This window comes from Microtus ochrogaster, chromosome 7, assembly GCF_000317375.1.
Source record: "Microtus ochrogaster isolate Prairie Vole_2 chromosome 7, MicOch1.0, whole genome shotgun sequence".
In the NCBI taxonomy this organism is placed as follows: Eukaryota; Metazoa; Chordata; class Mammalia; order Rodentia; family Cricetidae; genus Microtus; species Microtus ochrogaster.
This window is the reverse complement of record NC_022014.1, coordinates 25,892,203-25,918,619: the sequence shown is the minus strand read 5'-3', so window position 1 is coordinate 25,918,619 and position 26,417 is coordinate 25,892,203. Positions and strand designations below refer to the sequence as shown.

The 26,417-nt window shown below is 46.5% G+C and overlaps 2 protein-coding genes across 3 annotated transcripts in view; both read left to right on the top strand.

Annotated features, from left to right (window-relative positions):
• Camkk1 (calcium/calmodulin dependent protein kinase kinase 1) overlaps positions 1 to 6,063 on the top strand; it is a 21,783-nt gene extending 15,720 nt beyond the window's left edge. For both annotated transcript variants that reach the window (XM_005349613.3, XM_026780546.1), the window contains exons 11-16: positions 1,758 to 1,811; positions 2,537 to 2,610; positions 2,886 to 2,973; positions 3,154 to 3,282; positions 3,751 to 3,854; positions 5,532 to 6,063. In XM_005349613.3, coding sequence (XP_005349670.1) covers positions 1,758 to 1,811; positions 2,537 to 2,610; positions 2,886 to 2,973; positions 3,154 to 3,282; positions 3,751 to 3,854; positions 5,532 to 5,604 — 522 coding nt within the window. In that variant the 3' untranslated portion in view covers positions 5,605 to 6,063. The remainder of the gene's footprint in view (positions 1 to 1,757; positions 1,812 to 2,536; positions 2,611 to 2,885; positions 2,974 to 3,153; positions 3,283 to 3,750; positions 3,855 to 5,531) is intronic.
• Positions 6,064 to 12,233: 6,170 nt separating this feature from the next.
• The window catches only part of Ncbp3 (nuclear cap binding subunit 3), a 33,047-nt gene continuing 18,863 nt past the window's right edge, over positions 12,234 to 26,417 (top strand). Inside the window, exons 1-3 of the mRNA XM_005349612.3 lie at positions 12,234 to 12,524; positions 14,328 to 14,393; positions 17,494 to 17,599. Of these exons, the coding sequence (XP_005349669.1) occupies positions 12,336 to 12,524; positions 14,328 to 14,393; positions 17,494 to 17,599 (361 nt within the window). The 5' untranslated portion in view covers positions 12,234 to 12,335. The remainder of the gene's footprint in view (positions 12,525 to 14,327; positions 14,394 to 17,493; positions 17,600 to 26,417) is intronic.

Below are 26,417 nucleotides of genomic sequence, written 5' to 3'. Positions count from 1 at the left end.
AGAGAGAGAGAGAGAGAGAGAGAGAGAGAGAGAGAGAGAGAGAAGGAGAGAAAGTGTGAGAGTTTGTAACTTGGCTGCATGGTTTTCTAGATGTGCTGCAGCGGCAGCCATGCCTGTGCCTGGTTTATAGGTGTTGCATGGTTTTCTAGATGTGCTGCAGCGGCAGCCATGCCTGTGCCTGGTTTATAGGTGTTGCATGGTTTTCTAGATGTGCTGCAGCGTCAGCCATGCCTGTGCCTGGTTTATAGGTGTTGAACCTCTTATTTGGGCTGGGCACATAGCTCAGCTGTAGAACATTTGCTGTGTGTGTGCACATTGGGGTTCATTTCCCAACCCTAAAACAAAAAAACTATAAGGATTTTTAATTTTGTAATTCTAAATTCACTGAAAAGTTTTACGAATAGCATAAAGGAATACCACGTAACTTCTAAGATCAGTATTTTATGTTGTGTTTGACTTGCATGCACACCAGTGTGTGTCTGGTGCCAGCAGAGGCCAGAAAGGGCATTTAATCCCCTGGAAATGGAGGGACAGAGAACTGTGGGCCACCACGTGAGTGCTGGGAACCGAACCCACATCCTTTGGAAGAGTGACCAATGCGCTTAACCTCTGAGCCATCTCTCCATTCCCTTATGTAACGTTTTAATCCAGATTCATCAGCTTTGTCACCTAAGCTTTTTCATTCTTTATGTTTCTGCATATTCCTGTTACATTTTTTCTGAGCCATTCAGAAGTTCACTTTGAGACAGTGTATCTGTTTAGTGGCTTTCCTAGGAGGGAGGACATTCCCTTATATAATTTGATTCAGTGACCAAGGTCAGGAGTCTGTTTGTTTTTGGTGGGAGGAGCTCCATCAGGCTCACTTGTCACATCTCCTTAGAGTCCTCTGATCTGAAGGAGTTCACCCCCCTCCTTTTCTGGGGTGAGGGGTGGGAGCGAGGCTCACATATCCCATGCTGCCCCAGAACTTGCTGCACAGCAAAGAATGACCTTGAATTAGTGAGTCTCCAGCAGCTGCCTCCCAAGTGTTGGTTTGCAGACACTGCTCTCCTGTGTTCTCCCCACCCTCCCGCTTCTTGGCCTCTCTCTCTGCTCTCTCTGTCATTCTGACCTTGATGTTTTGAAAAGCAGCCTGATGTCCTGTAGTTTGCACTAGTGTTCCCTGGTTGGATTCTAATGATGATGCTGATGGTGATGATGAGGAGGAGAATGGTTGTCTGCATCAGGGGCTGCACATGTGAGGAGCCTATGAGGAGCCCCACCTGGGCCTGAGAGGAGTTGTAGGTGGGCGTGGGGGTAGGGTGGGCAGGTGGGCAGGGGTTGCTTTCCTCTGGCACTGGAAGTAGTTGCACAGTAGCTGAAGTGAGAACCTCTTGAAACCAGAGCAAGTGACTGAGCGTAAGTTCAATATATCCTGCTATTTTGGGAGTACATCTGTGTCACGGAGGCGGCAGATGACCCCATGGATGAAATATGGCTTGGAACCCGCTGGGTTAGAAGCAGTGTCTCTTTTGGCTTGTCCCTAGAAAGTCCACAGCCCCAGGAGTTTTGCGTTCTGTTCTAGTCATCTTTTTGATCCTCCGGTGATCAGCACAGGACCCAGCAAACAGCAAGCCCTAGGGAGTGTTGGCAACTGCCTGCCTGGGGAAGGAGGGTCCCTGTAGGGCTCTTCCACAGCCTGGTAAAGCTGGGTGGGGGTGGGGATGAGGTGGTGGAGGTGCTGGCCATGTTTGCTATGTGAATTTGTTTCTTTCTAGGCGTTGGATGTATGGGCCACTGGGGTCACCTTGTATTGCTTTGTCTATGGGAAGGTGAGTCCTGAGGCGCCTGCAGAACTGACTCTGATCTAAGGAGCCAGGAGTGGATGACACTTGCAGGACCTTCTTTTGTGTCCCTAGATAAAATAACTTTTGAAAAAGCCCACCAGGGCCAGGAAGGTTGAGGGAGGAGAGAGGTTTTGTTTCTCTTTCTCCCCTCTGGGAAGGATTAAGTAGAATCCTGGGATAGCACACATCCAAGAGGAGGTCATATCAAGATTCCTGCCCATAGGTTCTTTGGCTCTGGTGACCACACTTAAGGAGGCAGGGGGATCTCAGTGAACAGGTTCTCAAACCCCAGACCCTAGGGGAGTGCTGTAGGCAGCTTCACTTAAAGCTGGTGACATGCAGCCAACCTCATTCTCTCTCTTTTTTTTTTTTTGGTTTTTTCGAGACAGGGTTTCTCTGTGGCTTTGGAGCCTGTCCTGGAACTAGCTCTGTAGACCAGGCTGGTCTCGAACTCACAGAGATCCGCCTGCCTCTGCCTCCCGAGTGCTGGGATTAAAGGCGTGCGCCACCACCGCCCGGCCAACCTCATTCTCTAGTAACTCAGCTGCTCAGTTCAGTTTACTGAGTGAGCCCTTGCTGTGTGCCCTGAACAAGTTCGATGAGGCCCTTCCCATCTGCTGGGGTAGGGGTGGAGCATAGGCTGCCTCCCACCGCTGGCCCCCTGCAGTGTGGATCAAGGCTGACCTCCTGTCTGTCTCTTCTCCCTGCAGTGCCCATTCATTGATGAGTACATCCTGGCCCTTCACAAGAAGATCAAGAATGAGGCCGTGGTGTTCCCTGAGGAGTGAGTTGGCCATGTTGGGGACCATGGAAGTTCCTGCCCACTCCTGGGGAGGGTATCTGAACTTCAGCAGAGCGCTTGCTTGCCCCGTGAGGGTTCCATTTTAGCCTTCAGAGTTAGCATGGGGGTATTGATCCCTGGGAGGAGCCTGAGCAGATGGAGGGGCTCCTGTCTTTCCATTTGAGGAATGTGGTTAGGGTTATTCCCGGTCCCAAGGAGGGGAGAAAGGGGCCCTTGTCAATGGTAGCATCCTCATCCCTTGCCTTCCCTCTGCCTAGGCCAGAGGTCAGCGAGGAACTAAAGGACCTGATCCTGAAGATGTTAGACAAGAACCCTGAAACAAGAATTGGGGTGTCAGATATCAAGGTGGGTCAGGGCCAAGGTCTCAGTGTCCCTTTCCAGAGGGACCTACACTGGGACTTGTATATTGGGTTTGGGGTTTGAGGGTCAAGGAGTCCTTCAAGGTCAGTGCTAGGGATGCTTGGGCACCCTTGCTGGTTGGTATGACTATGACCCGGATCCCTTCCCATCTCCTGGGCTCTACAGTTGCACCCTTGGGTGACTAAGCATGGAGAGGAGCCCCTCCCTTCAGAGGAGGAGCACTGCAGTGTGGTGGAGGTGACTGAGGAGGAGGTGAAGAACTCAGTGAAACTGATCCCCAGCTGGACCACTGTGGTAAGACGGGGAGGGGAGGATTCTCTTGTCTTTGCAGTGCGTGACTACTGCCTGGGACTTGCTCTGCTCTTGGTCTTTGATTTTTTTTTTTTTTTTTTGCATGCTCTTGGTCTTTGAGGGGACAGTGGGGCATCAGGTCCGTCAACTGAGGGGCTGTGGAAGCCTTGCTCTATTGGAGTCTAATGGAGAAAGGTCACCTTGTTCAGTTGTGGCAGAGACCTGAGGCTTAGTGAGGGCTATGGCAAGAAGCCGCAGCCCCTTCCATGCATGCTTTGGGTGAACTGCCGCTCTTTCCTAGGTACCACGTTGGTGCCTAGGCATGACAGTGAAAGACTTGGAGATATGGTTCAAGGCCCCCACTTGTCAGTTAGACCACTCCCTACCCCACCCCAGAAGCCACCTGCTTGCCTAGGCTAAGACTGGGTGTCTAGACCTGTTCTCCATACTGACTTGTGCTCCACTCCCCAGATTCTGGTCAAGTCCATGCTGAGAAAGCGTTCCTTTGGAAACCCATTCGAGCCCCAGGCACGCAGGGAAGAAAGATCCATGTCTGCACCGGGAAACTTACTGATGTGAGTACAGTGTGCTAAGACATGTGGGCTGCTCCCTGGGCAGACATGTGGCACCGAGACACATCCCTGACTAGTGTGAGACTGTGCTAGAGCCTGGGGATATATCCACATTTCAAAGCAACACCCCATTTGCAGCCTATCCAGGCCCAGTGTCCTTCACACACACACTGAAGGGAAGGTCATCTTTTGGAAGCCTTCTATGGTCATGCTCTTCTGCTGGGGCCAGCACAACTCTCTGGCTTCCAGTCTGTGCTCCCCTCAGCCCTTCATAGTTAAAAGTCTGCAGACAGATCAGGTCTGCTCCCTACCGAAGGCTGGTGTCCGTGGAGAAATGGCCATTTTCCCTGGCCCCAGGCTGGCTGTTTGATGCTCTCCTGAATGGCCCATGTCATCCACAGCCAGCACTTGTGAGTGTTTGTCCAGTGAGTCCATGGGGACAGGCTGACAAGGCCAGGAGAGAAGAACCCTTGTTTGGTTAGGAGTACCTACTTTGAACCATATGTATGGTTTGCCACTTTGTGGGAAAGGCCAGAAAAGCAGTTCTCTGAACACTGAGTCTGACTTCCAGGTTTTCTGCTGTAGTCAAAGTCACTTGCCAGTTAGAGGTTGTTCACAGATCTTCAGAGAGAACTGTGAGGCGTTGTGTCCCAGGGCATCATGGTCCTAGGGCAGTTGGGTACCTCTCCGGGCTGTGAAGGGAGCTCCAGGGAGAACTGTACTTTTGGCTTGCCCTGTGCTAAGGGCATTTTCCCATGGAGGTGAGCGTGGACCTTGTGTGGGTGCCCGTGGGCCTACCCTTCCAAGGAGTGTGAGGTGGGCCTGGGAGAGCAAATAGCGACATGTTTCCTGACTCTGTTTGAAGTAGTTGATATCGGGGGCCCTGATGCTGGAGTTACGCCTGACGGACAAGCTGGAACAGATCTGAGCGTGAAAGGGAGTCCATTCATGATTATGTAGGAACAACCATCTGAATCAGTGCAGTAACAGAACTTAGGGCCACTCCAGCGCAGTGCTTGTATCTCGGCGCCCCCTGGTGGTAGAATGAAGCAGGTACTGCTTACATACAGGTCTTGCTTCCAGTTTGTTCCCTGGAACTGCACAACAAAAACGAGGATAAAGTACATTTTAACATCAACGATGACCTTAGGGTCCTCGGTAGACTCAACTCTTTTTTTTTTATTTTGTGGTATTTTTAGTTCAGTTCTATGAGATTTATCCTTTAATCGGATATTTTTAATGATTGGGAGTTGGGGATGCATAAGATTCAGGAATCTGTTGAATAATGAAATTCCAAGACTGATGATAACTCTACCCTGTGAACAAGGCAAAGAAAGGCAGGATGGAAGGTCTTCTGCCCACTGGGGCCCAGTCAAGGTCAATGTGGAAGACCTTTGACCTGGCCTGTACTCCTGGGATAACAGGAAGTCATCTGGGTCAGATTGAGAGGCTCCTGAGAGGTTTAGATTTCATCCCAGAGCAGTGGGGAGCCACACAAGGGTTGTGGGTTGAGGCTGGCTGAGGTCAGGGGGATGGAAGAGCTCCTAGGGAAGCCTAGTGTGGAGTGGGGGAGTGAAGGGCTGTAGGATAGCCATTCTTACGACAAGTATGTGAGAATCCCCGGCAGCGCGTACACATTCTGACTCCTGAGATCCCTCTGCCTCTGGTGTTTCCTAACAGAAAAGAAGGATGTGGAGAAGGGGGCAAGAGCCCGGAGCTTCCCGGAGTCCAGGAAGATGAGGCTGCATCCTGAGTCCCTGCATGTGCCCAGGGCCATCGTCAGCATGCTCATTCCGCGCCTCCAGAGGCCCACCGCCCTCATGCAATAGTTGCCCCTGCCGGCAGGGTCTGGGGACTGCAGCCCCTCTCCCAGCCCCCCTCCTCCATTGTGCTGCATGACCTGCGCACAGGCACATTCATGGACAGAATTGGAATGTGTATCGTTTGGGACTTGGGGGTTCCCGGTTCTGTCTGTTCTGATCCATCTTGTGGGGAAGCCTGGAGCCCACAGAATATTAGAAACCCTACCTGACTGGCTGGTGAGGCCCGGGGCAGAAGGCAAGAGACCAAAATGGCAGATGAAGGCCTGGTGGGCTGCATCTCAGAGAACTCCTATAGGGCTAGTTGGGCCTGCCTAGCTGCCGCACCACAAGGAAGGGCGATTGCCTCACCTCTGTGTGGAAGGTGCCGAGTGCTCGGCTACTCAGAGCTCTAGCATGGATGCTGCAAATAGTGACGTGTTCCTGGGAGAGGACTGGGATTGGAGAATTCTGATTCCTCTTTTGTTGTCTTTTACCTGAAGGCTAGGGTGGAAGCAGCTGTTGTGGGGAACATCTTCTTCCAGCTTTGGGTAGTTCCTGGCAGTCACGTGGACCTGACACTCATGGACTGTATTTTATACTCGGCACTAGCCGGAAAAAGGGCTGAACTGAATCCAGCTCAGAGCATAGGCCTGAGCCAGGAGCAGCGCACCTTCCCTGCCTACCTCCCTTCATCCCTACGGATCTTCAGAGCCAAGGTTGCAGAAGAGACATCAGGAGTGACACTGAGGGCCACGGACTCTCAGAACTGTGGCCCTGCAGATGTGGAAGTAACTGGGATCTAGGCTCTGACCCTACAGTGGCTTACCCATCACATGCCTATGATGGAGGATGAACTGCCCAGATGGGAGACCCAGCCAGATGAGGGACCCTACAGGATGCACACCCTATCAGGCAGGTGGCCCTTCTGCCAGTTGCTTCAGCAAAGAACATCAGTCAGCCCATGCAGGGCGGAGATGCACACTTGGGACAAACATATGTGGACAGTGCCCTTCCGAAGCCAGTGTCAGCTCTCTGGATCCTGGCGTCGTCTGGCTATTCTAATGTTTACTGACAATGCTCATAGAGATGGGTCTCCAAAGGGAGATGAGCAGGACTCAGGTACCCCCGCCCCTGAAAGCATCCCACGAGGAAATCCCAATTGCCCACATGGGTTTCAGAAGGCAAGAGGGCTAGACCTGAAAAGAGGGAGGCTTGGGAGGGAGCACTGAGTTCCAGTGCATCTCCGTGCCAATGGGTATACATTGCGCCTTCATGTGCACATGTGTGTGTGTGTGCCCATCTGCTGTACACAGCACACTTGCATGTCTCGTACTGGCACATGCACCTGTAATATACTTTCTACATCTACTTAAGCCTAGGGGCAGAGGGGAGCCCATTGTCAATGGGCTCCCATTTCAACCCAGCTCCTCTGCACTAAGGCAGCCAGTATAACCCAGGGCTTAAAAACAAATCATCTAAACATATCTCGAAGAATACTTTTATAGAGTGAATGAGAGGCAGTCATTAAATAAATAGCAAGGAGTCAGGGAGCTTTGTGAAAGCGACTAACCCACTTGGGGAAAAGCTTGGAACTGGGCAACTGACCTCAGTGTCCCCAGCAGGAAGGCATGCTTGCTGTCACCTGTTGCCGAGAGCTTTGGTGGGCATTGATTTTGAATGTGGCACCAAGTGAATAGACTCCATAAGAGTGTTTTAAAAACCAACTTCTTAGGAAGTGAATTAAAGACAATAAAAAGCCTTTTGTTAAGTTTAAAAAAAAGAAAGGCGTTGTATGTCTTCTGTCTCCAGACGTGTGTTTTTCTTGTTACAGCTGACTTGGCTTGATCTTCTAGAAGACTCTGAGGCACTGGAGGCCCTTGAGCAGCATGGCAGGGTAGTAAGAGGTCGGGAGGGGGGAGGTGGAAAAAAGGAGGGTTCATGGGGCTAAGGAGCTCCTGTCCTCTATCCAGCGTAAGTCCCAGGGCCCCTACTTAGGAAGAATCGGGTGCTTGAGACCAGTGGGGTGACCATAGGCTGTGCGACTTCTTGTCTCATAGGGGTTCAGGAAAGCTAAGCTGGGGAGCAGGCCTGTCCAGTGTCTTCCCCATGCCTTCTTAGCCCAGGACTCTAGTCATAGGGTCCTGCAGGGTAGTAATGTCAAGTGTCATTCTTGAGGTCAGACAGCCCTGAGCTTGAACACAAATTTGGCTACCTACCTGTCTTTCTTAGGGTTTCTATTACTGTGAGGAGACACCATGACCACAGCAACTCATAAAGGAAAACATTTAATTGAGGTGGTGGCTTAGAGTTCCAGAGGTTTAGTCCATTATCATCATGGTGGGGAGCATGGCAGCGTCTGTGTAGCCATGGTGCTATAGAAGGAACTGCTACATTGTCAGTATATGCAGATAAGAGTAGACTAAGTATCACTGAGCCAAGCTCCTGCAAAAGAGACCTCACAGATCACACCCACAGTGACACAGTTCCTCCAACAAGGCCACACCTACTTCAACAAGGGCTGCCACTCCCCTTGGGGGGTCATTTTCATTCAAACCACCACACTTCCTAATAACCAAAGCAGCTTTGGCAGGTCGTTGAAGGAGCTTTTTTTGTATTGGTGTAGTGAAAATAGTATCAGCACCTTGATGGAGTTTTTGTGACAATAAATTGAGTCCTTGTTTCAAAAGCCTAGTTTGTAATAAATATTCACTAAATGAGCCCCTTGTGGGAAAACCTGGGGGTTATTGCCCAGCAGGCCCCACATGGCTGCTGTCTGCTCAGCTATCAACTTGCAGCCGGGTGAAGTCAGAGACTGATGAGTGCTGAAGGCAAGAAGATGACCAAGCCAGAGGCTGCCTCAAGTTGGTGATCAGTTTTTCCACCTGAGAAAATATTAACATTTTCTTTAATATTCCTGGCTGCTTCCTAGTCATTTTGTGCTCCTGTGAGGGACAGTAAGTACAAGGCCTTCTCCAGAGGAGTGATGCTGGCCAGACAAGAGTTTGTCATATACCACACAAATAAGTGGGTTCTGTTCCCATTCCCTCCCTGTCCTTTCAACCCTTACCTCTCACCTCACTGGTCTCCAGCCCTTATCCTTGCTAGCTGCCTAGAAGAGTCCCACTCTGGTAACCAAGGCCTGTTGTTGGCTCTCTGGGTGCTCTGCTGACTCACAGGTTCTACCCCTCACCCCACACACCCTTTATTCTCTTCCTTCCCCACTGTGTCTCTATCTCTCCTATCCCGCCAGGGTACTGCCTTTCCCATACCCCCCACCTCTGCCTATCAAAGTCTACTACACTCTCAAGTAAGGTCTACTGGGTCCTGGGAGCTTCAGAAAGAATCACAGGTGCTTGATGTGGTTCTCCCATGAGTCTGATCCTTTCGGCATGCACGCTGGTGGGACAACTGAGACCCAGAGAAAAGTGATTTAGAAAGTGCCAGGTTAGGCCGGGCGATGGTGGCGCACACCTTTAATCCCAGCACTCGGGAGGCAGAGGCAGGCGGATCTCTGTGAGTTCGAGACCAGCCTGGTCTACAGAGCTAGATCCAGGACAGGCTCCAAAGCCACAGAGAAACCCTGTCTCAAAAAACCAAAAAAAAAAAAAAAAAAAAAGTGCCAGGTTAGAGCCTGCATCTCTTGCTCACTAACCCCACCCCCCCCAAGGCCTTTCCACACAAGCTCCCAGGAGAACTGTAAACCCTACACATGCAAAGACATCTGGGAAACCCAGATTTAGAAACTACTCCACCACATAGGGGAACTGAGCCCCAGCAGCAGTGGGCCTGGTTAAAGGTTTGGGAGGCAGTTAAGTGTGCCTTGGGGAGCCCGGATGCAGACCAGGGAATGTGAATGTCTGCAGGCTTTGAATCCTGGTTTCTGTTTCCTCATCCACTCAGCATACATGGTGGCTCAGCTGGGGATGGGGGCTAGAAACTACTGACAGGGTTCCGACTTTCCCAGGGGACACATTTCCAGGGTTACCTTCACTGTACACAGATGAGCACACTCCACACAGCCTTTGCCTTCTTGAGTGCAAACACACAGTATCCCCTCTGGGGAGCCAGGTAGAAGATGGTGCTGGGTTCTGAGCACCTACTGAAGATGTACGTCGTCAGTACAAGTAGAGGTCTGGCTGGAATAGGCCTCTGAGGTGTCAGTACTATGTAGTTCCAGACTTCACTGACTGTCCCTCCCTAAGCTCCCCCCCCCCGCCAACGTTCTGTATTTTTAACTACTGAACTATCTTATCTTCACTTTAGTTTTTGAGACAGGAACCTGTACACCTGTACTCCCAGATTCGGCCAGGCTGGCTGGTCAGTGAGCTCAGGGATCTGCCTAGCCCTGCCCCCCCAGAACTAGGGTTTTAGATGCTCACCTCTTTGCCAGGCTTTTATTTTTATTTATTTGTTTGTTTGGTTTTTTGAGACAGGGTTTCTCTGTAGCTTTGGTGCCTGTCCCGAAACTAGCTTTTGTAGACCAGGCTGGCCTCGAACTCCCAGAGATCTGCCTGCCTCTGCCTCCCTAGTGCTGGGATTAAAGGCGTGCGCCACCACCGCCCAGCTTTTGCCAGGCTTTTACACGAATGCTGAGGATTTAGAACCTGGAGGAAATTTACCAGTTGAGCCATATCCCCACCCCATAACTGTAACTTTTTGAAGATGATTCTTTACCACTTCCTAAATTCTCTATTGTTTCCTCTTCATCTCAGGCTGCACTGTGGATAGGGAGGCAGAGGAGGTAAGTTAGGTGATCAAGTAGAGAAAGGTACAGGGCTGTCTGGGTAGCAGCCTGGAAGCTTAGTGTTGACTGCCGTCATGTCCCTTGCTAGCTGTGGCTGTCCTATAGCCTCCTTGAATTGTGAAGCCAAATCCCTCTGAATTGAACCTCAAGCTGTAAGACTCTTTTAGGAGGGAGAGAGGCCTGTGTAGCTGAGTGATTAACTGCTTCTGCCTCTCCTGCCTCCCACTCTATAGGCCCAGAGAGCTAGTGTAATGGTGGGGTTCGTGACTGTCACCCACAGCTGGCCATCCCAAACAGAAACACTTCTCTAAAATACATACTAGGGAGCCAGGCAAGGTGGTACATGCCTGTAATCCCATCTCTCAGGAAACGGAAATGAGTAGCAGGCCAGTCAGTGTTACACGGCAAGATCCTGTCTAAAAAAAGATGGCTGGAGTTATAACTCATTGGTAAAGGGGTTTGTTAGTATGCTCAAGTCTCTGGGTTCCATTGTCAATGTAGAAAAAAATTAGGGAGAAAAGAAAATGCATTTGATTCTGTCAACCCAATTTTGTACTTACTTTTTCATTACATTTAGTCAAAGCCACCCTTGTAAGGAATGCCATCTTTGTCCCATGGTGTAGGCCCATTTTAAGAAAAGCTTGAATGTGCCACACCATTTCTGTTGGCTTTTATAGCCACATAAAATCTAACCCTTGCATTCTTCTCTGGAGGCGAATGTCATTCTATTTCTGATGAAGGAATTGAGACTTGAAGCTTAAGTGGCAAGCCTAAGAACACCCCTGGTGTAATCTGATTCTTGTGTTTTTCTGTCTCACCTGTTCCAGCTTCAGATTGGGTCTAGAAAGGATCCAGAGCTAGCTAAAGGTGGCACAGGAGGAGACACAAAATCAGCACTTACGACAGTCAAGAGGTACCTTCTGGAAGTCTGGAGCCCTTCTTTCCCAGCCAGACTCTTACTAGAAACATTTGCAAGAAATCACTCTTAGGAGTCTTTGATGGGTAGAGCCCCCACAAGAGAGAAACAGGGTCTAAGCTCTGGTTCTGCCCTTTGGGTAGGTTATTACCATCTGGGAGCTGCCCCCCTTTAAGATAGGGTCTTCTGTAGTTTAGGTTGAGTTCAAGCTAGCTATGAATTGGAAGATAACCTTGAACTTCTAATCCTCTTGCCTCTCTCTCCCAAGTGCTGGGCATAGAATCGTGTACACCATGGCCAGCTTAAATTTAGGCAGGGTCTCAACCTCGGAGCCCTGGATGTCAGGAACTCATCATGTAGACTAAAATGGCCTGGAAATCGTAGAGGCAGTCAGTCTCCGACTCCTGAGTGCTGGGATTAAAGGCGTATAAATCTATGCTGGACCCCAACTTAAATTTTTGACTACATAAAACGGCTCAGTTACTGGAAGAATCGACAGAGACAAGATTTACCACGCAAATAACTTTGTAAACGTTATTGCCAAGAGATGACAAATTATATTTCATTCTGGGCTCTGAAGTCTGATTGCTGGGGCTCCAGGTAATCATTAAAATAGCCTATACCTTGAGAAAACTATGCTCCAATTTTCTCCTATGTGGAATGAAGGTAAGAGCAAAATCTTATAGAGTTGTAAGGGTTCAAGCCTTGGAAGTAATCAGTACATAGCAATGATTTTGTAGTTCTTAGGAGTATATAGTCCTCTAAGTGTAGGTATTTTGGAACCTCAGACGTCGCCCCACCTCTGTCTCCATTTGGTCCCGCCCCCTCCCCGCGAAATCCCGCCCCAAGCCGGCCCCAGGTTCCCGGGCCACCAAGGGAGGCGCCAGAGATAAGGACCGCTTTCTGGTAGAAACGGGTGACGCTCTGGCTGACGGCGACTCTCCTCTGTGGTTAGCGGCGGCGGCGCTCTAGGCGGCGGGTTGTGAGGGGCGGGCTTTCTGTGGTGCGGCCGGCTGGCAGCTATGGCGGCCGTTCGCGGCCTGCGAGTGTCTGTGAAGGCGGAGGGCCCGGTTGGGTCCCCGGCTTTGGGACTTCCGTCGTCTCCCGAAGTGGAGTCCGGCTTGGAGCGTGGCGAGCCGGAGCCCATGGAGGTGGAGGAGGGCGAGCTGGAAATCGTGCCGGTGCGGCGCTCGCTAAAAGAACTGCTCCCGGTACGGGCGAGGGACGGGGGCTGATGAGGAGGTCGCCGAGCGAGTGTCCCTTGCGGGGCGGGGAGGTGGCGGGTCGCGGCCGTGGCGCAGGTCCGGGAGCCTGGAGAGGGGCGCGAGCGCCGAAGCTCCGGGGCCGCGCTTGACCCGGAGAGAACCGGAGCGAGAGAAAGGACACCCGGGCGCCCGGAAATGGGTGCAGAGAGCGCTGGAGGAGGCGAGAGAGCTGGGAGAGAGTTGGGGACATTCCTTCTCGCTGCCCCTCGGTGCCGGCTGGTGGCCAGGAGCGAGTGAGCTGTGTTCCGCTAGAGATAAAAGGGAGCCGCGAGCGGGAACAGAACCTGGAGCAGCTCTGAAAGGAAGTGTTAGGTGGCGCTGGCATCCAGGTCTCCTGATGGGTCCTGCCCCGGAGGAGTTCGTGTCTGTTAAACCTGGCATTCGCTCTTCTCTTGAGAGGGCTAGACCTGTCAAGCCGCAGACACTCGTGTGTCCGTGTTGTGAGTGAGGGGCGTCATGTCCCCGCGCACCACCTTCACTGCCGCCACTCGGCTCGGTGGTCCCAGCTTTTGACGCTCGGTGACACTTGATCTTGTCTTTTACCACAGTGGGTATGAGGAGGAGTGTTTTGCCTGTGCTTTGGTAGTCACATGCCCTGTTCTTAAAGCTGGTCTGAGGCCTGGGTAGTTCGATTTTCACACACAACGTGAACTTCCCCCCCTTAATTACACGATAACAAGTCTCACTTTTACATTTGACGTTATGAGTGAAGGCTTAGGTAGCGATGACAAATGGCAGTGACTTTGGTAACTTCTGCGTTTTCCACATTATATCATCTAGATTTGACTGCAGTTGTGACTTAGGTGTTATCCATTCATTCAGTTTAACATAGATGTATCACAACCCCCCCCCCAAACGTGCTATACATAATCCTAGGTGTTCGATTAAGATCAAACTCCCCCTTAGAGTTTGTCCTAGCAGGGAACACAGGTAAATAAATATTTGTGTGTGTGTGTGTGTGTGTGTGTGTGTGTGTGTTAATTACTACGAAGAAAACACACCCTGTTAATAGGATAAGAAGTACAGTGGCCAGGCGGGGTGTAAAGCCGTCAGTGTGTGTCAGGATGTATAGGGAAGTCCCCTGAGATAGTCAAATGACAAGATGGGGCAATCATGTCATTTGGAAGGTAGCAATTCCTAGCAAGGATGACAGCAAGCACAACGTCTTTGAGATGGAAGAAGATTGTTTTGTTGGAGAAATGTTGGGATTTATTAATCTCAAAGTAGAGAGCAGAAGTCAGAAAGACAGCGTAAAAGAAAGCAAGGCTCGGAGATGTCCAGGGTATTGAATGCAAAGCTGAGGTTTCAGTCCTCACTCTCCATTTCCCTTCTTTTTTCCATTGTATTGGGCTGTATTTTTCCCAGAGCTAGGACTTCACGCATTTTTTGTGGAGACACTTGCTCCACCTAGTGGCCTTTCATGGGGGAATTTGTCCAGTTTGGGGAGCTAAGTGACTATCTTATTTTTGACTTTTTGCACAGATGCTTTTAGATGTTCATTTCTATAGATACTTTCAGTTGACAGAATTACTTTATTTTGAACAGGCTCCTGTCTGGGGTCTGGAAAAGACTTGTTGTTAGAATTGTTGATTGCTACTGTGGAGCTTGAGAGGTAGACTTCCTAGTGACACAGCTGTTAAGGTGAAGGCTCCTAGAAAAGAAGGACTTCAGAAAGAGCCAGATATCTGTCAGGCTGCCTTTCATTATGGATTTTCCTCCCAGAATTTCTCATCTTTCCTTTTCTGTTAGGACACAAGCAGAAGATATGAAAACAAGGCTGGCAGCTTCATCACTGGAATTGATGTTACCTCCAAGGTAAGACAGGCTATGATGATTTGTTCAATTTGGTTTTTCTTTTTTTTTTTTTTAAATATTTATTTAAAAAGAAAGAGCTTGCACTGGGAATGTTTATTTTAATATTTATTTATTATTGTATTTGATGCATGTGTTTCTTTGTGTAAGAGTGTGTCTATTCTGTAGCACACAAATGGAAGTTAGAAACAGGCTCAGATGGTTCTTACCTCCAGATCTTATCACAGATTGTATCTATGGATTTAATGCTTTCAGGATTCATCAGCAGCAAAAATAGAATAATTTCTTGGTTTTTGCATTTCATCTAAACACTTTTAAGAAAGTTTTCTGAATCCACCTTTTTTATTATTAGTAGTAGTAGTATTAATATTATTTTTAGATTTATGTATATGAGTAATTTACTTGCATGTGTGGAAGTGTACCACATGTAGACCTAGTGCCTGAGGAGGAGATCAGGAGAGTGCTTCAGATCCCCTAGAACTGGAGTTTCATATAATACTGGCTGCCCTGTGGGTATTGGGAACAGAACCTGGATTTCCGCAAGAACTGTCAGTGCCTTTTTTGTTTGCTTGTTTTGTTTTTCGAGACAGGGTTTCTCTGTGTAGCTTTGGAAAAACCTGTCCTAGAACTGATTCTGCAGACCAGGCTAGCCTCAAACTCACAGAGATCCTCCTTCCTCTGCCATCTGAATGCTGGGATTAAAGGCATGCCACCACTGCCTGCCTCTAACTGCTGAGCTGTCTCTCCACCTCCCTCCTACCTTATTTTTGAGTCTCTCTCTCTCTCTCTCTTTCTCTCTCTCTCTCTCTCTCTCTCTCTCTCTCTCTCTCTCTCTCTCTCTCTCGTTGTTAGCCACTATACTGCATACTTTATTCTAGTTGGCCTGCACACTGGGGGATTCTCCTATCTCTGCCTCCTATCTCCCACTCTGCTATAAGAGTGCTGGAATTATAGACATGTGCCACCATGTCTGACTTTTACATCGGTTCCTGGAATCCAGATTCAAGGTTATCAGGGTTACTTGCACGTACTTTTACCCACAGAGTCATGCTATGTCCCTGGCCTCAGCAGTGCATACTCGGATGTCATTTGCACACTTGTAAAATGTGCTTTGTTTCTACTATCTATAAAAACATTAAAAGCACCCAACATGTAAATAAACTCTTGGTACATGTCTATTCCTCACTGGTTACCAATATAGAAAAACAGGGTTTTCTAGCTGTATGTGTGTTTAAGCTTTGAGGGCTGTGCCAACTGAATCATTTTCAGCACCTGACAATGTTGGCCTTTTGCTAAGTGATTGCTGTTACCCTTGTACCACCTTCATTGTAATACCTCCATGTAATAAACAGTGCATTGCTTTAATTCAGTTTAGACCTTTTTTTTCTGGTTTAAATGTGTCTAGTTCAGTTTGAAACAGAATTTTCAATTTTATATATGAAATATATATGTGTTTTTTCTGGTTTTTTGAAACAGGGTTTCTCTGTGTAGCCCTGGCTGTCCTAGAATTCTCTCTGTAGACCAGGCTGGCCTTGAACTCAAAGATCCACGTATCTCTGCTTTCCAGAGTGCTAGACTTAAATATATGTGCTTCCCAGCTTCAATTATATTTTTTATTTTGTATGTATATTAGTGTTTTGCCTACATGTATTATGTGCATGCCTGGTACCTGCAGAGGTCAGAAGAAGCCATCAGAACCCCTGGAACTAGAGTTACAGATAGTTGTGAGCTATACCATGTGGATGTTGGAAACTGAACCCAGGTCCTCTGGGAGAGCCACTAATGCTATATATTGGATGCTTAAAAAAAAAAATAAAAAGAAATATGCCATACTTGGCTTTTTATAGTTTCTCCATCTCAGTTTATGTCAGATTATTTAAAGGCCCAAAGAAATCTTAGCATTGTCTAGTCAGGAAAATAGTACAGAGTGAAAATGTTCTCACTGTAATTAAGAACTTCACTGCTCTTAACCCCATTTCATTTTCTAGTACATAAAACAAGTACCTGGGAGAAAAGATTTTATACTTAAATTGTTACTAAAGGATTTTGGCTAGGGAGATGGCTAAGTCACTAAAGTGTTTGCTGTGTAAGCATGAAGACCTGAGTTCAGATCCTTAGCACCCATGTGAAAAACTGCACAGGAGTGCCTTTGCATCTGTAATCACAGCACTAAGTGCCTTTGCATCTGTAATCGCAGCACTCAGGAAGCTGCTCCCCTGCCTGCACATGCACACACCATAGCGCACACATACTAAGAAAAGTAGGTTGTTGTTGGTGCTAGGAAGACTTCAGTGTAAAAGTGAGCATAACTGTTAGGAACTAACAGGATCATTGCTGCTTCCTCAGTGCCACAAATGTTCTTTAGTTAGGCCTTCAGGCGATTGCAGTTAGTGAAGGGTTCTTGAGCCATCGGAAAAATCACAGTTGGACCTGAACTTATTTTCGCTCTTGGAAGAAACCTACAAAGCTAAACGGCTTTTCAGCAAAGTGTCAATGCTCTTTGTCACGTAAAAATGAAAACAGGCAATTCCATGCATATGAGGCTGGAATAGAGGAGACGGTGTTTTTGCTCTGGTGTTATTTTTAAATGGGGGTGTGATTTTAGGGGGTAGACCATTCAGGCAGACATAATGTGGAAGAGCGTAATAGGTGTGATTACCCTGCTCACAGTCAATGTGAAGTGATAATGGTAGTTGTGGAGTTCCTAGAAATAGCACTGGATCAGATCTGCTCTTAGTGGAAATATTTCCTCCAAACCTCTTTCCATTTTTATATCGCCATTTCTGCACTAGGAAAATTGAGAAGTTAAGGTTATTTGTTGTAACTTTTTGGTGTGATTGTTGATAATACATGAAGTATTAAAAAATTTTATAAACAAGTGTTCATTGAGTTCCTACTATGTTCTGGGTGCAGTCACAAGCCATGATAGAATGGAGATGATTTCAGTAGGGCTACTGTAAACTGTGCACTGTAAAACACATTCAAGACACAGGTTGCTTATTTCTTCTTATTTATTTAAAGGTTACAGCATGCTGTTTGTTGCTGTCGTGATTTAATTTCCCTCATCTTCCTTTTATCTCTTTGACTTTTTTGTGCTTTCTAGGAAGCAATTGAAAAGAAAGAACAGCGAGCCAAGCGCTTCCACTTTAGAGCAGAAGTAAATCTTGCCCAAAGAAATGTAGCCTTGGACCGAGACATGATGAAGAAAGGTACAGTGTGTTTGTTTGGGGGAAATTTTTCATACTTTTTTCTAAGGGTAACTTTTCCCTGTCATCATTTCATGTTTCTGACTTTGTCCTGTATGTCCAGTCCTCACCCACATACCCAAGAGGAAGGGATTCTGACATCATCTGTGTAAAGGTGAGAGGCTGTCAGATGTTTCTCAGTTAGAGCTAGAACAAAGAAACAAAGGCGATTGTCAAGGGAAGGTTGTGTCCAAGATGAGATGTGCATCTCCTCCTCTGTGCACCTCCTCATCGTCTGTTTTCATAACGATGTTAGTTAGTTAGCCTTTCTTTGCCTTTAAGAATACTGGAAGTGGCCAGGCGGTGGTGGTGCGCACCTTTAATCCCAACACTCAGGAGGCAGAGATAGGCGGATCTCTGTGAGTTTGAAGTCATCCTGGTCTACAAGACCAGGACAGCCAGGGCTACACAGAAAAACCCTGTCTTGGGCTGGAGAGATGGCTCAGCGGTTAAGAGTATTGCCTGCTCTTCCAAAGGGAAAGAATGCTGCTGTTTGCTGGAAACGGGTTTTCTTATGGTAGTGGGTTAAGCACGTTATCTATTTGTTTCTCACAGTAACCCTCTGAGGAATATTTTTTATTTTTTTACCATTAATTTACAAAGCAAGAAACAAGTTGTAGAAGTTTAATGCATTGCTCAGAACTAATGAAAGAACCAGGATTTCAAGCTAGGTTTATCTGACTCTAAAGACTTAGACCTTACTTAAAACAAACAAACACGTTCTTTTAGTGTGTGTGTACCACAGTGCATGGAGGTGTGAGGATAATTTTAGGGAGATGGTTCTTTCCTGTTTTGTGGCTCCTGGGAATCAAACTCAGGTGGTCACACTTAGCTGCAAGTGCCTTTACCCTCAAGCCATGTCTCACCAGCCCTATGCTAACACTTAACCTTACTTTTAACATTTTTGGTCTACTGGTATAATTTTATATATGTGAATATTTTATATGTAATGTGTATATAATTCCGTAGTCCTAGGCCATGTCACTTTTTTTTTTTTTAGTCAGTCCTAGTGGGACAAAGTAGTATGTGTGCAGAACTGGTTACTCTTCTCCCTGCATTCTGAGTTCAAGTTGAGAATGTGACCTCAGTTTTCTTGCAAGCTGTGGAGTTCCAGGCCTAAGGGGATCTCAGTATGAGGGAAAGTCCTGTGAAGGTCAGGAATATAGCTTCTCAGTCATGTGCTAACACAGTGTAGGCCTAGGAAGGCCTTGGCCTCTTCTCTCACAGCTCAGCTGTGAAAGCTCCATATTTTACTGCACCTTTTGGCTTCTAGTCCCAGCCACAGTTGTCCATGCTTTTTCTCTGCTCATTTGCCCTCCATGAAGTTTCTCTGATTTTGTACTCAAAACTCCCTCTTCTGTTGGTGCCTTTAGGGTCACAAACCCGTGTGGAATCTATCTAGTGCCAGTTCTTTTGTGACTTGGACAACTTACTGACCACAAAATAGGAATAAAATACCTATGTTATTAATAGGATTGCTTTGGAGTTAAATTTTAGTCAAGAATATTTATCCTGCATATGGAAAAGCAATCAGAATCTTAAGTTTCTGCTGAGTTTTTATTTTGTTTTAGGCAGAATCACTTGTAGCCCATGCTAGCCATGAACTCTGATTCTCTTGCCTCTTACTCCCAAGTTCTGAGTTTATTGCTGTGGGCCAGCATGCTCAGCTATGCAGATATTTCATTTAAAAGACAGTAGCTTTGCCTGAACATCAGCCGAGGAATATCACTCATTTTATTGTGCAACCTGAAAATGAGCCTTAGGCAAGATGACCTAAATGATGTCCCTGAACCCTGGGGAATGCTGCTACCACCCAGATGAATTTAAGGTAGAATTTGGGTAAATAGGGTTGGATAAACCATAGAGGTAACTATTGATTTTGTATCTCCTTGGTAATTTTAATGCGGAGTCAGGATTAGACAGGACTGGGAATCATTGGTTTTAAGGCAAGGTTCTGAAGTCCAGTTGCCTTTTTGTAGCTCTGTAACTTGGACAGATTGTCTAACCACTATGAACTCTTGGAAGACAGAAATGTCAGGAGTCTAACAAAATGTTGAAGCTCTTCGATTGGTGCTTGGCACATAGTAGGCACCCAGTAGATGTTAGTTACCTGGCATTCAGCTAAGTAGTCACCTGAGCAGGCCAGTCTTAGAGAGGGGGATTGAAATAAGTTATCTTTATACTCAAACTACACCCAGTGTCATGTGATTTCTTTTTCTTACTAATATCAACAACAATAGCACTTATTAAATGCTTACTGAGTTGCAGTTACTCTTCTTTGTGGCTAATTTGTGCTTTTAGCAGCTCTCTGGGGGATTTTACTAATGAGAAAACCAAGGTGCTGAGAGGTTGGGAAACTTGCCTGAGGTTCTACACAGTTCTGTATGTAACAGAGCTGTGCTTGAAGGCTGGCCTGACTGAAAGCCCGTGTTCCTATTTTGCTAGCGTTCAGGGACACAACTTGAAACAGACTACATACATCTGTTATGCTTCAGAAGGGATTTGCTACTTTTGGATATCTTGCTGCTAAGTAGTTTTTGTCATATTTCTAGGATCAGAGCTTTCATGTTGGGAGGGATCTTCTAGGTCATTTAAACCAGCTTCCTTCCCAATACTTCAGGCCCTTTGGCATCCAGGGATTGTGTGAGAATCATTATAGGGCAGGCAGTTTTGTCTTAGGATACCTCCCTGTGTGGAACATTGCTCTCCAGGAATTTCCAGTACTTTGCTCATTTATACAGTGACCATTCAGGTGATAGAAATATAACCTCACTTCCTTCTTTTTTTCTTTTGAGACAAGGTATTAGGATAGCCCAGCGGATCTCAGGGTGGTCCTGCTGCCTCATCCTCATAAGTTCTGGGTTACTAGTGTGAGCCGCCTCATTTGACCCTGACCAGCTTTCTTTTGTATGCATGTCTTTCTGGTCTCCTGTCTCCAGTTTCTAAATGTCCTTCCTAAGGTGCTGTGTAGACTCTGGATACAGTGTATGTATTGAGTCCTCTCCTTTGTGCCAGTCACGGTAGTAGACTTGTCTTCAGCCCAGGAGCTCTGGAACATCTGGCCTTCCTTCTACCTACTGAGTGCTGTGCTGGGGTTACAGGGTTGCACCATCACACCTGTTATCAGTATGTGCCTTTATCTCTTTAACTGTCTTCCTCACTGCATCTGCTCCACCTGCAGTGTTGTTTCCTTCTCTTGATCCACTTGTCAGCTGAGATGAACTGTGTATTCCCATCTCCTGCAGAGACACATTTTTGATTTCTTGGACTTACACATTGACTCTTGATGGAACACCATCCTTGGTATTTTTTTTTTAATTTTGTTGAGTTAGTAATCTTGTAAACAAACAAATCCCAAAACCATATGAGTCTAGTGTGGCTTTTTTCTTCCTAAACTCAGGTCATTTCCTATAGGAAAGATTTGGTGTCTCAAGGGATTATAGATGCTGCGTAATAAGCTGCTGCTGTGAAAATTCAGACTGATGGTAAGCTTTGGAGTCATTTACTCCTCCTCTTCCCATCAGTGTGGGGTTAGTCCTTCTCAAGGCTTCAAGGCACTTCTCTTTCCCTGCTCCTTTTTAGAAATTAATGCCTAATTATGAAGTCAGCATGCTGGGATATAACTCTGGGCTAGAAGGTCTAACTCCACGGAAATCGTTCTTACTCTGTTTTTCACTTGTGTTTTGATTCTACTATTGGTGGCACAGCAAAACAGATTAGCAGTTTTGCCTTTTCTCTCTTGCAGCAAACATTTAATGAGAAAAGAAAGCTCTCAGCTCCGTTTAATTGTTACATGTTTGTTTGTTTATTTATTTATTTATTTTTTTATTTATTTATTTATTTATTTTGAGGCAGAGTCTCACTATGTAGCTCTGGATGTCCACTCACTATGTAGACCAGACTGGCCTGACTCTGCCTCTTGAGTGCTGGGATTAAAGGTATATACCATTATGCCTAGAAGGCTGTTAGGGCTTTTGATAGGCCTGTTCATGCTGTTCTGGAAACATGGTCTTCATTAGATGTCTTAACAGTCACTTTGTACTCACCAGGAGCATTTGGAAAGTGAAGTAAGGTGACAAGTTACCTGCAGTGTGCCACCCGCGTTCCACCATTGCCATTTTGGTGTGTGTTTGCTTCCAGTCTTTCTGGGAATGGGCATCATTTCTGCTTTTCCCTTTGTGGGATACTGCTTTCTAACAGTCTAGCATTGCGATTTCTGTCACTGTAATTGACCCTTTCCCTCTCCCATGCATGTTTGATAGGTTGTGCCCACCTGAGTGCTAGTGTGGCTTTCTTAGAGCCTTTTCTTTCTTTTTCTTTCTTTCTTTCTTTCTTTCTTTCTTTCTTTCTTTCTTTCTTCCTTCCTTCCTTCCTTCCTTCCTTCCTTCCTTCCTTTCTTTCTTTCTTTCTTTCTTTCTTCCTTTTTATTTATTCTATGTGTCTTTAACATCTTGTATCTTGATCTTATTTATTTCCCCTGTCCCTTTGCATCCTCCATTCCTGTACCCCCCTCCCCCCCGCATAAAGCAAAATGTAAGAGAAAAAAGGAAAAAATTAAAAACGCGTCATAGAAGCTGCAGTATGACACAGTGAGTCGTGCAATAAACCCCTTTGACCATATATCTTTACTTGCAAGTGTTCATTGCAAAGAGTCTGGTTTGAGGCCTCTGGTTTCTTCCACATTATCAGTGCTGGGTCCTCCCTAGGACTCTTGGATATCCTGTTGTTGCCTTGTGTTGTGGAGATCCTGCAGCTTTGGGTCTGTTGGTTAGGTCCCTTCATGTGCTCCAGCAGATCATAGATGGGGTAGTTGTTGGGGTGGGCCAAGTCATAACCGTTTCCTCGCCTGGGCAGCTGTAGGGTTGGTCTGCCCGCCAGTTCTTTCCTTCACCACCAGGATGAGCTCTCTAGCATTGCCCTGACTTATTCACCTCTTGTAGCAATGAGCAAGGGGAGGGTTCTGCTTTTATGCCCTTAGAGTTGGCTCCCACACCTACACCATTAGGGCCAGCTCTGTTGTGTTGCCCAGGCAAGGTACAGGAGCGACTCTTCTGAGTGCTGCAGCTGGTGAGGGGTAGGGACAGCTCTCCTGTTCTTATGACCCCAGGGCCAGCTTTTTCACCTGTCTCAGGCATTGATGGGGGTAGGAGGAAGGACATCTCTCTCCAGTCCTTGCTGCCATATGACAGATAAGGGGTGGGGCTGGCTCACCCACACCTCTGCCAATAGGGTTGGCTCTATTGTGTTACCCAGGCTAAGTGCAGTGCCTGCTCTCCCAAGTGTTATAGCTGGTGGGGGTCATGGATAACTCTCCTATTCTCATGACTACAGAGCCAACTCTCTCATCTGTCTCTGGCGTTGATGGGAGGAGGGTCTCTCCTCCATCCATATCACTGCAAGGTAGAGATGGGTAAAGGAGACAGCTCTCCCGTGCTCAAAATTTCTGGGCTGGCTTGCCCACACCTGCACCAACAGGGTTGGTTCTTAGAACCTTTTCGTACTGTACTAGGGCCACTGACTTTATTTTTAATCATTCTAATCTAAGACTGAGGATTGACTTTGTTCCTTTGGGTTTTCTGAAATCTGTTTTCCCAAAGACTTGAATTATTGTCTTACTCGCTGTTGTTGGCTATCTTCCTTTCCTATTGGAACATCCAAGATGATGGCCTCAGTGCCTGGCTTGTAAGCAGCACTGAGTGAATGTGCAGTTCCCATGCCCAGTGCAGTTGCCCCTCAGCACTCTGCTCTTTCTCATCCCTTGCTCTAAGTCTAGCTACCTTCTTTGGTTTTGTTTATTTTGCAATGACATTACTGGCAAGGTGAGGGCCTTTTCCTTTGGCATTCATCCATGAAATCCTGATTGTTGCAAAGTTCTTATCTCTTGTGGACTGCCTCTGACAGTTTGGTTTTCTTTTGAGAACAAACCACACACACATGCTAGGTAAGTGTTCTTTCACTGAGCTACATCCCCAGTTCTTGTTTTCTTATTTTGAGTCAGTGTCTCATGGAGACTGACTTTGAACTTGGTCCTCCTTCAGCCTCCTTAGTAGCTGGGATTAAGGCTTGTGCCACCAAGTCTGACTTTGACTTGCTTCTTTTGAAGAAAATTGTCCACTATTAATATGTATGTTGTTCTGCTAAATTAAAATATGTCTAGCCAGGATTTTTTATTCTTTTTCACTCTTGTGTTTAAACTATTTTTTATCCATATTGTGATTTTTTTTTTGTTAGTACATACTACGATGGTGTTGATACTGAGTTTTGTTATTTTTTCCTCTGTCTGACTCAATTAAATTCATTTTATCAGATGGACAAATATGTAGTCTCTCTAACACCCAAACTTTTCCTCTCCCATTATTGGGAGTTGCTTTTTGTTTCCTTTTTTTCTTTTGAGACAGGGGTCTCACTGCGTAGTCCTGGCTGGTGTAGATATTACCAAAGAGACCAGGCTGGCCCTGAACTCAGAGATCCACTTACTTGCTTCTGCTTCTCTAGTGCTAAGATTAAAGGCTTGTGCCACCATGCCTGGCTCTGTCTTGTTTTTTGTTACATTCTGGGGAACCATCTCTTGACTTATAGCCTTCTAAAATCATAGCTTTTAGTTCAAGGAACTGAGAAGCCCAGGAACCACTGGGTTAAATTAGTCAGTGTTTCCCTTCCTACACGAGTCTCTGCTCACTGTCGCACTGCTTTCACCAGTGAGTATTTGCTGGGGTTAAAAAGTCCTGAGGGTATCTCTGTCCTCATGAGCCTGCACTGCCAAGAGCCAAGAAAGTATTCTTTGTTTTTGTTGTTGTTTTTAGAGAATGTTTTTCTTGCAATGTAGACCTGGCTAGGGCTCACCTTGTACAACAGGATGTCCTAGAACTCAGGGCAATTTTCCTGCCTCTGCCTTCCTAGTGCTAGAATTACAGATGCGTACTATCAACATACCATCCCTGGTATATCCCAACGCCTTTTTCCCCTGCTTCCTCAGTGCTGGGATTAACAGCCTACGCCACCAAACACAGCAATATTGCCCTTTTTTTATTATTATTGTTGTTGTTTGTTTTTTGAGACAAGGTTTCACTGCGTAGCCTTGGCTGTCCTGGAACTTGTTCTGTAGACCAGGCTGGCCTCGAACTCGAGATTCACCTGCCGCTGCCTCCTGAGTGCTTGGATTAAAGGTGTGCATCACCACTGGCCAACATTTTGCCCATTTTTCTATTGGATTATTTATTTATTTATTTATTTATTTATTTATTTATTTATTATGTATACAATATTCTGTCTGTGTGTATATCTGTAGGTTAGAAGAGGGCACCAGACCTCATTACAGAGGGTTGTGAGCCACCATGTGGTTGCTGGGAATTGAACTCAGGACCTTTGGAAGAGCAGGCAATGCTCTTAAACCACTGAGCCATTTCTCCAGCCCCTCTATTGGATTTTTTTTTTCTTCTTTTGCTGTTGGGGTTTTGGAGTTCCTTATATAGTACAGATGTTAATTCCTTACTGGAGGTATACTTTGCAAATATTTTCTTCCAGCTTATAGGTTGTCTCTTTGTTCTGATGATTGTTTTCTTTACTGTGAAGAAGTTTGGGTTCAGTGTAATTCATCTGTTTAGTTTTGTCTTTGTTTCCTGTGCTTTGGGGAATCTTATTCAAGGAATCTCAGCCTAGTCCAGTGACCAGAAGCTTTCCTTCTGTTTTTTTTCTGGTAATTTGAAGTCTTTTGGGTGTTTTGTCTGTATGTATGTCTGTGTGCCTTGTTCCTACAGACCCTCAGAGCACCTGTGGGTGCTAGGAATCCAATCTGGGTCTTCTGTAAGAGCAACACATTTTCTTAACCACTGAGCCATCTCTCCATCCACCCCTTAGTCTTTTTCAGGTATACCCAACCTGTGCTCTGTGGGCCACATTTGTACCAGGGTAACTATGACTGTATCACAACACAAAGCTATACATTTTCTTAATGCATGATGAGATTTTTGGGTGTGAGATTTTGTTCTGTTTTGTTTTGTAACTTGATTACATGGTTCTCCAACATGAACTCTGTAGATGAAAGATCTGTTGTAGTGTCAGAAGATTGGGCATGGCTGCATACATTTTGATTGGATAACAAGCACTAACAAGGAGTGGAGAAAAAGGAACTAGGTACTTGTCTTATTGTTGTGACAAAATGCCTGACAGAGCAGCTTGAGAAAGGAAGGATTGATTTTGCTCGGCTCAAGATTTCAGAGGGTCACAGTCTGTCATGACAAAAAAGGTCAACTAGCTCTTGTAGACCAGGCTGGCCTCGAACTCGCAGAGATCCGCCTGCCTCTGCCTCCCGAGTGCTGGGATTAAAGGCGTGCGCTACCACCGCCTGGCGAAAGGTCAAGTTTCTTAAAATTCCTGCAGTTGCCACAGCTGGGCTGACTCCATATATAGTGCCATGGAGGGGAAAGAAAACACCTGACACTCAGATCTACAGGTGTGCAGTCCCTCTGAACAGAAGCTTGATCCACAATAGTGAGAATATGTGGTGGACAAAGACAGAAAGACTGGGACCAAAGGTGGATATAACTTTCGAAGCCCCTCCCCAACACCTGCTTCTGCTATCTAAGACCAATGTCCTCAAAACTGTAGTCTATAACCTTCAAGTAGCACTCCAAGCTGAGGACAAAGCTCTTAAGATAAGTGCCTATAGTGTACACTCCATATTCAAGCCATGATGGAGCCTTTGTACACTGTAGGTGGGAATGTAAAAAGTAGAACTACCAGAAACCCTGTCTCGAAAAGCCAAAAAAAAAAAAAAAGAAAA